Consider the following 12,703-nt stretch of genomic DNA (forward strand, 5'->3'; position numbering starts at 1 on the left):
GTTATATGACTGGTGTCTAAATCAATAATGGCTATATTTCATCATGAACACAGAGACAATCCAAACACTAGTTAAAATCATTTTTTGTAAGTATGAATCAATTTATTCATTGAGTATTTGTGTTTGTTATGTAACTATGGGTGCAACTACATCATACAAATAATGCATTTTAATTTTAGATGCCAATGCTCCATCCCTCAGAATCCTGGGATTTGTAGTTTTGGGAGGCACCAGTACTTTTTGGCAGAGAAGGATAAAGACATAAAACTACAGAATGGAGCTACAGCACTTAAAGTGGTATCAAACGGCATTATTTCTACAGTGTGGATGCATCCTATGTTATTTCTAGAGATGCTGCAGTTCAAAACTTGAATAAAAAAAGCTTTTGCTCTGGTTCTAAATATCTGAAATAACACACTTTGTGGGGTGTCCACAGCAGATAGATATTAATAGGAATAGAACTCCACAAAGATAAAGGCTGCATCAGAGAGCAAAAGAGACTACACCAGAGAGAGGCATGAGTAGTTATTTCAGCCTCTGTGGTTCATACAGTATATTTCTAAATATTGCTTCTAATACTTACTACTTTTTGCGACATTCACTAGCTCTATCAATTTTAAATTCTGGGAGACTGATAAATCCCTCTGCTTTTTCATCCTATAACAATAAACATATTAAACAATAAGAGCATGGAGAAAAATCAAGGAAAAGCAAGTAAACACAAGTATATTTTTATTATTATTATATTATTATTTGACCAGATAACTCCTGTGTTCGTTATCACATCAGAACTTCAACAGAAACCAATGGAAAGTCTTTGCTAAGAAAATGAAAATAGTACTTAAAAATCTTAATTTTCAATAGCAATTTGTTTCAATCATTTCTTCTTTGGAAAGTCCAAGTAGTCATTCTGGAGACAAAGTATTATGGTGTATATTGTTAAGAACTGAATCCAATGCAAACCAATCTGCCCCCACTCCAACCCAGAAGCCTCTAGCCAATTAAGTGCCTACCCAGTTAAAAAGAAAACAATATATGAAATACACAACCACTCTGCTACTGTCATTCACGAACACTTGGTTACTCTGTAATGGTACATTCGTTTGATCCACAAATATTATCCCGTCTCCCCTGTTGTCCCCTCCTTCCCCACCTCTATTTTTGAGCCAAGAGCACACAGTCCCTCCTGTCTTTAGAACCTATGCACTATTTTGCCTTGAAACTACTTTTCTTCTTTTTTCAACCATGGACTGTCCCAATCCAAAATTGTTTTTTTGGACTATTTTTAACTTGGTTGCACTTCCTCCAGTCTTTCCTTCCCATCTAATCTCAGCTCAATTCAATTTAAGTGCTAAGAAATTTCATCAGAGCACTCTTGCTGCTGCTGCTGATTTAAAGTATAAACACAAAGAAAGAAAAAAAGAAGGTAAAAAGGGAGAAAGTGTACATATGAACATGAGTTAGATATGAATATAAGCTCTATTCAAAAATACATTTGCCTGAAGTTTGTATCTGCAAAATTCATGCTAATCTATTTCATGAGTGTGTCTCTGCCTCCCGCCACTGCCTCCTCTATTCTTTCCCCCAAGCTTCTTTTTCTGTCTTTACATTGGATTACTCATTCTCTATCCATTGCCTGTAAAGAAATTCTTTACATTTCTTCAGATGTTTTGATTTCTTACTGTTAATCTCTGTACTTTGGGACATTTTCTTTGTACTCCACTTGGTCCTGTGTGAAGTTTGATTCCTGCTAAATCAATAATGCACCATTTTCTTACAAAAGCTAGATTGCTTAGTTATTTTACTAACAGCTCATCCAGGCTGCATCTGCACTGCAGGAATAAAGCAGTTTGACACTGCTTTAACTGCATGGCAAAATGCTATGGAAGTCTGGAATTTGTAGCTTTGTGACATATTTGGCCTTCTCCATCAGAGAGCTCTGATGCAGATCCCAGGTTTCCACAGCACTGATCCATGGCAGTTAAAACAGTGTCAAACTGCTTTATTTCTGCAGTGCAGATGCAGCCCCAGAGACAGCAACAATTTGTTGATAATGAACACTGGGTATATAAAATATTCACATAATCTTGCATGAGAAAATAAATGGTAGAAGGAATTAGATTATGTGGATTCTGAATTGCAGCTGGCCCTCTTTATGCACAGATTTTTTATCCATGAATTCAACCATCCATGGCTTGAAAATATTTTTAAAAATATATAAATTAAAAAAAAAAGCAAAGCTTGATTTTCCCATTTTATATAAGGGACACCATTTCACTATGGATTTAATGGGATCTGAGTATCCACAGATTCGAGCATCCATGGTATCTGTAGGGGGTCATGTAACCAAATCCCAGCTGATACCAAGAGCCCATTGTACAACCATAACATCTACAAGGAACACCCAACAGAATGGTTTAGTATAGCCATGTTTCTTTCACCCAAACATAAATTGTTCATTTTCAAAATAACTTGGGAACACTAATTTAACATACACATAGACAAGATGTGTGTAGAGTTAGAATTTAATTTATCATTTCCATTGTAGTAGTTTCTATGGCAAAAAGCTGATGTTTATTTTAAAAGGCAGTTGGTCTTTATAGTGTAAAAAAGCAAAACAACCAAAATCCCTCACATGGAACAATCAATATAAGCTTTGACAGCTACTCATGGTTTTGTCCCATATGCATATATCAAATTTTTTTGAATCTGGTTATAGTAGCAACTGTTGACAGAAAGAGCAACAAGTATACCACTGTCTTACCTCCTCATTGATATACCAGTACAGTGAAGTATCCTTCAGAACAAACCAGTATTTTTTCCATTTTTGTGAGAAGTAACTCTTGGCATCTTTCTTTTTCCACAGCCAGCCCTCACAGTCTCCACGACCAAGATCTTTACAGGAAATACGTCTTTTGCTCTTACTTGGTGCAAGACCTAAAAATTGTTTTAAAAAGATTCAATTTGAATATATGATGCCTTCCACCTTGACCTGGCATCCAAAGTCTGTTGGAGGGGAAACTGAGAGATAATTTACAACTCTGATGTCAAGACTATGGGCTGGAATAGACGGCCTTTTAAAGCCACTGTCCAGGTGGCTTGGGAGTGTGTCACTTATATGTCGCATGCTCCCACAGCACCCTGAAGCCACTTGGAAGTCCGGTGGCCACACAGACATGGGCAGCTTCAAGGCACTCTGGTGGTGCGGTGTTCATATGCCACACACTGCCGGAGCAGCTTGAAGCTGCCACTGAGTCGCAGTGGGGTGGAAAAAGTCACCTTTTCCCGAGCTGAAAAAGGAGCAGATCTTTGCCACTCCTTTTTTGGCCAGCTTCAAGGTGGATTGTGGCCACGGAGTGTGTTCATTGCAACCCCAATCTGCCTTTGGAAGGGGTGGCTTCAAGCCGCCTCTTCCACCCATCTTTTCTGCCCCTAATTTAAGGATACATAGTGCTTATAGATGTTGATTAAGACAGGGCAGACCAAGAAGGGAGGGAAAAGTAATTCTTAAAGTGGTTGACCACATGGACTGAGAAAATAATGAAGTTACAGTTTTAGAACTGCTGCCTTTTGAGCATTTTCAAATAAAATTCATATTTGTCTTAAATTATATCTAATATGTCAGTAAACTTTAAAAATATTTTGTGTAATATTTTACCTTTGTTCTTCTTTTTAGACTTGTGCTGTAGAGAAGATTGTTGAAACGTCTAGAAAGAAATCACACAAAAACTTTAGTTAATGTATCTCATCATAGCAGATCATAGGTTACATTGGTTTTTAAGAAAGCCATAGACACTTAGCAAAGAAATACTCGGTGAGGATCTACAGACTGGTATCTATGGGGGGTACTGGATCCAAAACCCAGTGGATACCCAGGGTTCATCCAGATGCATACTCTGTGTAAGAAAAACATGGGGATGGAGGTACAAGGTTTGGATACCAGCTGCTAATAGAAAACCAGTAGCTAGAGGGTTTTTCATACTGGTCCTTTTTTGTGCTAGACATTTTGCTTTTACTGAACTTGGTTGCTACTGTTGAGGATCCTCTGCTAGCTGGTGCTGTAATTTGAATGAACAGCATAATTCTGCTTATTCTTGTTGTTATTGTTGTTGTGTGCCTTCAAGTAGTTCCAACTTATGGTGACTCTAAGACAATCCTATCATGGGGTTTTCTTGGCAAGATTTCTTCAGAGGAGCCTTTCCCTGAGGCTGGGAGCATGTGACTTGCCTAAGGTCCCGCAGTGGGTTTTATGGATGAGCTGGGAATCAAACATTAGTCTACGAGTCGCAGTCCAATACTCAAACCATTATGCTACACTTTCACCTAATGACATAACTGTACTGTGCTATGTTCTGTATCTCAAAGGAACAAATGAGGGGTTGTTCTTGGGGGGGGGGTGAGAAGGAAGGTTTCCCATCGTATTTGGGAACACCTATTAGAAAAAAGAGTGGGAAAAGTGTAACTTAAACTTTGGCTCCACAGGTGAAAACCTGTCTGAGTGGGTAATTTAGACCAGATTTTTGTTTTATATTGCTATAGAAGACCTTAGGACCCTGTCCTCCTTTTGCAGCTGGAGTAACACCATCACACATTTGCACGCGTACAGAGAGAAAGGATACATGAGGAAACAAAGAGTCTTGTATTTAAAAAAAAAAGGAAAAGGAATTTATTTCATTATAAAGACAATGAAAGAAGGCAAAACTTTCCCCCTTCTCCCTGCCATTCAGTATGCATGAGAAAAGCTTCCTGCTTCAGGGAAAACTGGAGCAGACTCAATGGATCTGTCTACCCAGTGTCTCTTTGGGCAAATTTGATGCAGCCTTCATGACACAGTACCTTCTCAACTTGGTTTTACTCCTAAGCTCCAGAGTCTGGAACACTATTTTCATTTGAGCAGATTAATGACACAACCACATAATGTTATCTGTGGAGTCTATGGACAATGAGCCCATTCAGAAGAGCCAAATGTGTTGGGACATTGGCAATTTTCATTGCTGTACTTTCTGATTTTATCGTCAATATCCAAACTAGGTTGACTTTCTTCCAGTACGTTTCTGAGTAATTAACATCAGTTACTGCAACCTTTTATTTCTTAACAGAATGCAGAACTTTCTCCTGTTGTGGTACACTTTCAATTCTTAATCCACTTTTACATCTCTCAAAACAATGCCTTTTGTTTTTGGGGTGTGTCTTATGATACGGACTGGAGATATTAAATTTGCATGCTTCTACAGCCTGCTTCTCTCCCTCCCCCCCCCCCCCCCAACACACACACTTTAATCCACACCTTGACCAATCTCCTCCAGGGAAATTGAAAACTATTTTATTTAAAGAAATTCTGTACAATATTTGCGTCCTTGCACTATTGCTATAAGCTGTGGTGGTGGGTATCACTGTGTTTTTCCTTGCAGAAAGGTAATTCTCTTTCACAGGCATTCACTGTGTGAAATGAGACACTGGAAGTGATTGAAAAGAGAGAAAGAGGGAGTGCATGTTGACTGGGGTGGTGCACCAAAGAACATTACAGTGATACACCGAAGCAGTTTATAGTTATAGTGTACAGGTTCTACAGAGATTTTTTTTAAAAGGTTATAGCAACAGCACTGATGGTTTAAAGATGTTCTTTAAAAAATCTGTACACCTTAAAAAGTGTAAGGTGTCACTGGGGAGAAAAGAGACCAATGAGGATCATATATTTGAAGGGAAAATGAAGAGGAGTGAGAGGGAGTTGCACACTCCCACTTGTAGTATTACAAGTCACTTCACAAGGAAGATGCTTACAGATGAATAAAAATGTACCACATTTTTAATGATTTAAAAAAAACCCCTCAAAGAAGCTTTTGGATGGGGAAGCAAGAAGAAGTAACAAGATGTACAAGAAGCAATACCACATGGTGGTATTAAGTGGCACAAACTATCAATCTGGACAAGCCCAATTTTGAGTTTGGAGAGGATAACTGCCACAGAAGGACAAAACTCTGACAGATTATGATAGACTACTTCTGTATTTTTCTGCTTGAATGCATTTCCATAGCAACTGGTCCTTTAGGTAAAGCATATATAACAAGCAAAAAGAATAACAAAGGATTTCATTTAAATAAAAAGGCTGGGTTGGGAGATAACAAAGGTATTTGGATACTATCTCTACTAGAACTTGAAAAATTGGAAAACAGCTCAAACACTGTATGCTGCAATGTGATGATAACAAGGTTTAAGAACACCCACTAAACTTATGTTTTCCTGCATTTTTGAAAACTACAATTATTGGTAGTGATATCAATAGCATGCACATTTCTATGCCACTTATCAGTGAACTCAGAACTTTCTAAGCGATTTACAATCTGTAAGCTAATTGCCCCCAACAAGTTGGGGACTCATTTTACTGACCTACGAAAGGATGGAAGGCTGAGTTGGAGCTCTGGGGATCTAACAAAATTGTGGCTGCAGTGCTGGCATTTTTAACCACTGCGACACCAAGGCTTCCTAAGTATTGTCCCTGGTATTGCTCAGGTTGACAAATCATTATACCAAAAGCATGTTTAATGGCTATAAGGATTGTGTTGCTCAGTATTAAAGGAAAAGCTCTTTCGACCTCTTGGTGTTCACTTTTTTAATTGATGGTTTCACTTCACGGACTGGCAAGCACTAATGCTTCATCAACAAGTTAATGAGGCATTTCTGGATCAATTATGAAAGTATACAACAATTTCCCCTGTGGCTAACACCACACACAGAAACCTTTAACTTCAAAGTCATTGTCATCTTTGTTAAGTCTGTGTAACAAACAAATAACATTTTCTTCATTTATTTATCTTCTTCCTGTTCTGCCTTGAAACAAATGGTAATTGTGTGAAAGTCTGAGACAGCATATCCTAACAGTTGGTATAGAAGGGGAAAATATCAATGAACACAATTAAATGAGAATTTGTGCCTAGCACTCTAACTACATTTGCTGATCATTATGAAACTCCAAAGAAAAACATAAAGGAAAAAGAAAGGAAAGTGCTGGTCACAATGGTGAAACATTAAAGACAAGTTCCTTCAAGCACAATAACTCCAGCAAGATGTACTTTATCAAATCCTGTCTTTGCTTTCCTTTTTAGAAGTGAAATATTTTCAATACAGTAATTGCACTAGTGTGTTATCCCCAGATCTATGCAGTTTCATGGTCTGTGCTGATCCCCAGTGGCTTGATTCAGTCATAATAGGGCAAATGACTTATGGAGATATACACAGATCTCACCAGTTTCTGGTTCCGTTGCTAAAAGGACAATTTCCTGATGTAATAATACACCCCAGTGGTATAGTGGTTTGATGGTTGGATTAGGACTCTGGTGACTAGGGTTCAAATCCCTGTTCAGCTATGGAAACCCACTGGGTGACCTTGGGCAAGTCACAATCTCTCAGCCTCTGAGGAAGGCAAAGGCAAACCCTCTTAGAATGAATCTTGCCAAGAAAACCCCATAGAAGGTTTGCCTTAGGGTCACCGTAAGTAAAAGATGTCTTGAAGGCGCATAAAAACAACAATTATATACCGGTGTTCTTCCTACATGAAAGTGTATGTCATAAAAATTTATGTCCCATAGTCATAGTTTCTTGAACTGTGAACAAGGCATACAGTTCTCTCTTACTTGTCTCTTTGCACATCTCATTTAGGCTCTTGTATGCTGTTTTGCTGAACCACAGTTTTTCATGCAGTGTGAATAAACAGAATGTGCTTAATTGCTGCTTACAAACCAGGATAGGATATCAGACTATTTATATTTGAATATGAGGAGGGCAAACACTGTTTGTACCAACATTTTATTTACATTTCTTTTGATTTGTATATACAGCACATAAATACTACAGTATAGTTAATTTATCCTGTGTGACTCTGATAGCAGATTATAGATATGTGACTGAGGTCCTTCCTTGCCTTTTCCTTGGCCAAGGTGGCAAGAGGGGGAGGGAGAGAGATAGCACCACCACTAGGCTCCTCCTTAATTCCTTGCTTGAAGGGCTTGGTGAGTTCCTCAAGCACCCATCTCCATCCTTGCTGGTCCCAGGCACTCACCATGATAACCAATAGCAGCAGCCATGGTCCTGGAACTCCAGATGTTCACCACGTAGCTCTTTGCTCTCCATTTGGCCTTGGCACTCAAGGGGAACATGCTGCATCCAAGCATGTGATGTGCTCTTCAGGTAAACTTTTCCCATGGGGCAGCAGGTGAGTGGGGGGGGGGCATTTTGACTCCAAGTATGAAAATATAGGGTTCACTATTACCCATGGATCCACACCAAGTCAGAGAACATATTCCCCGTGGATATGAGGGTCATACTGCATTTCAGTGTCTTCTTCACCTACTTAAAGCAATATAAATCATCTGTGGTCATTTTTTCCCTTCATGTTCACCTGTAAACCTTTGTTTTCATTTTCCTGCTTGACATTCTTCAACAATCATTCCCAGTATTTGCTACTTTCTGCTAGTACTATGTTGTCATTGGCATCTTAAATTGTTGATGTTCTTTCCTCCAATTTTCATGCCTCCTTTCTCTGACTCTAATTCTGCTTTATGTATGATATGATCAGCTAAAAAGTTAAACAGACAGCCTTGTCTAAGCCTCTTGTCAATTGGAAACCATTCCATTTCTTCATATTCTGTCCTAACAGTAGCCTCTTGTCTTCAATACAGGTTATACATGAGGACAATCAAATGTTGTGACAACTATACAATCAAAGGCTTTGCTATAATATGCAACAGACATAATATTCTTTTGGAATTCTTTGGTGTGTTTCATTATGCAACATACGTTTGTAATATGATCCCTAGTATCTCTTCCTTTCCTCAACTCAGCTTGGACAACAGGCATTTCTCCATATAGGGTAAAAGTCTTTGTTTTAGACTTAGAGCATCACTTTGCTTGCATGGAAAAATAATGCAGTGGTCCTGTGGTTACTACAACTCCTGTTGTTCCCTTTCTTAGGGAGTGGAATGTCTACTGAGTGTTATTAATTTGTGGACCATTATTTTGATTTCCATATTTGTTGATAGATTTTAGTTAGAACTAAGGTAGATTTGGTATCTATAGATTAAAAAAACTCTATTGGTATGCCATCTGTTCCTGGTGATTCGTTTCTCCCAAGTGCCCTGTGTGCAGCTTCCAATTCAATCTCTAAAACTGGAGGCTTGATTTCAGATGTTTTGTCTTCAAGTGGATCTGACATCCTTTTATCTATTTTATATAGTTCTTCTGTGTTTCCACCATCTTATTATTTCTACTTGGTTATGTAATGTGTTCCTCTGTTGGGTGTAGAGTATCCGCACTCTTGGGTAAAATTTCCCTTTGAATTCTCAGTCTTGTTGAAGAGGTCCCTTGTTTATCTTTTTTTGTTTTTGTCTTCTATTTCTCTATATTGACTTTTATAGAAATTCTCCTTGTCCCTGAAAACAAGCCATTGAACATTTGCATTCAAGGTTCCGACTCACCTTTTACTTTTGCTTCTCCTCTGTACTTAAACTGTTTGAAGAATTTCATCTGTCATCCAGTGACACTTCTCTTTCTTTTTGGATGCAGACATTGCCTTTTTGCTTTCCTCCTTGACAGTGTCCCCGGCTTCAGTCCAAAGTTCTTCTGGGTCTTGTTCAATCAGGGTTAATATTGCAAATATATTTGTCACATCTTCTTTATATTATACATGGATGGCCTAATAGACCCTAATTGTTTGTTTTATGTGGTCACCCAATTTCATTAGCTTAGAATAACCTGTTTTCAGCTTAGAATAAACTACGTGATGCACCAACTAGAGTAAGGCCCACTGAATCAACTTCTGAACTATAAGAAAAATGTATATAAAATGTATATAAATTCCTTTGATTCAAGGTGTCTACTTCTGCTGGGACTAGTAAATGAATGTAAACCTGTTTTTCCTGATCACCTGGGTAATTAATGAAATGAACAATATTTAAACAACTATCATGGGTTGTGGAACTGAAGTGGAATGCATTTGACCAACTTTTATAGGAATAGCTACTTGAAGATACTCTGCTTTATAATTTATTCTTTCCATCCAATTCAACAGTGTCTGCATATTAAATTCTATTTTATGTTAATGAATTTCCAAAGAATAATGTATATAAAATAGCAGATGTCTACTGGTTCCTCTTGGTCACCCTCCATATTATAAAAGGGAGATGCATATTATACTGAACTGTCAGACTTCTTTGTATACTTTATTACTAATATAAAATTTGCAGTGATGAACTCTGTAATAAAATTACACAGTTATTCTTTCTGTATGAAACAATAAGGGAAGATAAAACAGAAAAGTCTGAAAACAGGCAGTTATATGTCACTTATTCAGCAACATCATCAACACAGAATTAAGTATCTTGTCATTTTACTTACATGATACAAGGATGTTTCAGGCCCAGGTGTGCTCATGCTATCTTGCCTTAAAGACTCCATCTGTAAACTAGGCAGCAGAGAATAATGACTAGGACTGTTGCTCTTATCTCCTTTCTTTTTTGATTTTTTGCCTGTGTCCTTCTTGCTGTTTCTCTGAAACATGTAATCTTCTTGAGCTATTTTCTCATTGCTCATATATCGAAGTAATGAATTTTCTAAGAAAAAAATCAGATAGATTATTTTGCAATTTAGCTCTTAAATGACCATGTGTTTCCATATAAATCTTGCTGAAATCAGTGGCACAGCACTCACTGGACTGTCTTCAAACCAATTTCTCATTAAGCAACCATGTCTGCAATGAAATGATAAAAAAAGAAGACTGATAGTAGTCTGAAATCCCATACTGTAATGGCCTAATCTAGTCAATAAAGGTGTAACAAGTTGTTTGAATATTTCATCACAAATTACTCTATATTACTCCATTATCTGGACCTGATTCTAGGAAGTAACAGGAGAATGGATGCTAATGAAACTGTAATATTTTTATTGTACGGTCAAGACAAAACATTTTTCTTATCCGTAGTAATCCATGATAGAAGAAAGGTTTGAAATGGGAACACAGCTCCTTGTCAGGGTAATTCTGACATTTAAATTACTGGCTCCTTTATACAGCCTAAGGTTTTTGCCTCTTCCTTTGTACAGGCACAGCTATTTGTGGATTTTGTTTCACAATGGCTTGAGCCCTAGACAGAATAAAGCAGAATAAACTAAACTAAGCTCAGCTGAACTGAACCATTAGGATTCGACTGATGTGAGCATCTACCTTTGGTGGCTGAATGAGTGCATTGCCTTGAAAGACATCTTCTATTTAATAACCTTTCTCTCTGTTATTGGGCCCTCCAGACCTTGGCTATCTAACAAGCTCCTTATAGTTTTTGCTCAACAGACAAGTTATCCATGTGTCTGTGATTCTTCTTTTGCACACTGGTCTTAAATACTGTTTAAAAATATATGTATCTAGATTAGTAAGTGCAAGTGCTCAAGTGCTCACTGAACAGATACACTGTATGACACAGATGGGGGAGGGAAGGGGGAGCAGCTCTTGCTTTCTTCCTGAAATATGGCAGGCTGCATCCAGAAATGGAATATTTGCACTGTTTCTATGTTTCTAAGTTGGTAGGGAGACTTGTTGCTGCAGGATGGAGCCATGAATGATCTCATGTAGCAAAACTTTTGCTTCCTTTGTAGCAGTAGGTTGCTATCATGGTATATCAAGTTATTGGTTTGTTTTTGTATTCTCCTATCTCTAGGGACTGGCAGTGAAGATATCTGATTGGTTTCAAATTTAAATGAGTACAAAGGATCCCTTTAAGGGCTCACAAGCATGTGTTTACAAGGCTATAGCCTGACTTAGAGGTTGGGATGATTGCCTCACATCCAGACGGTGGGAGGACCCATGTAACTGGTGCATGGCTTGATGGCTCCTGGTATCAACATCAGTCCCAGACTATTCCTAAGAGGCAATCTGCTGTAAAGACACTGGCCAATAGCTGAGCCATCCAATGAGTGGATTCAAATCCTATGTCATGCTGTATCAAATAAACACCACAGGCAACTTCATCCCACCACTTGTCAATTTGCCCAAGCACTGTAAGGTAACCTGAAACCCTTACCAATAGCTTGCTTCAGTAAAAATAAGCAGACAAATTATTATTGTAAGTTACAATAAATAATGGTGATATATCAGCACCCCAGCACTGTCAATACTTCCAGCCTTTGGATACCTAAAATTTCAGTATATCGTAACATGTCTTCCACTGTTTCTTAAAATCAACACCTGTTCTGTTCATACTGCTGTTAATTTTATCATTGTAATTGCAGATCAGGCATCTGTTAAGAGATTCTGGTTACAACTATTTCTGGGTTTAGCTATTAACATCCATGTTCCAATTATTATTGCATTTCTTACTTTACCATCCCAAAAATGTTAGTAAAGCATTCCCACAGTCACAGAGTCTGTTTCTTAGCTCAGTGCCTGAAATATTTTTCTTATTTTGAATTAAAACTTTTTAATATCTTTACAATCAAAACACAGTGCCTTGCAAAAATGTTTATTCTCCTTTGACCTTTCCACATTTTGTTGTGCTACAACCTGGAACTGAAATGGATTTAACTGGCATTATTATCACTTGATATACACAAGATATTCAACACTCTGAAGGTGCAGAATTTTTTTCACTGTTGCACAGAAGTTAAGTACAGTGGATCCTTGTTATACGCTGGGGTTTGGTTCCAAGATCCCCCGTGTATAACA

At 37.9% G+C, this 12,703-nt stretch overlaps 1 protein-coding gene across 1 annotated transcript in view; it reads right to left on the minus strand.

Moving 5' to 3' along the window:
* The window catches only part of CNKSR2 (connector enhancer of kinase suppressor of Ras 2), a 196,879-nt gene that overhangs the window by 52,467 nt on the left and 131,709 nt on the right, over nucleotides 1–12,703 (minus strand). The window contains 4 exon segments of the mRNA XM_042457023.1: nucleotides 584–657; nucleotides 2,765–2,937; nucleotides 3,659–3,707; nucleotides 10,390–10,604. Of these exon segments, the coding sequence (XP_042312957.1) occupies nucleotides 584–657; nucleotides 2,765–2,937; nucleotides 3,659–3,707; nucleotides 10,390–10,604 (511 nt within the window).

The sequence above is a fragment of the Sceloporus undulatus genome, chromosome 3 (assembly GCF_019175285.1).
Source record: "Sceloporus undulatus isolate JIND9_A2432 ecotype Alabama chromosome 3, SceUnd_v1.1, whole genome shotgun sequence".
In the NCBI taxonomy this organism is placed as follows: Eukaryota; Metazoa; Chordata; class Lepidosauria; order Squamata; family Phrynosomatidae; genus Sceloporus; species Sceloporus undulatus.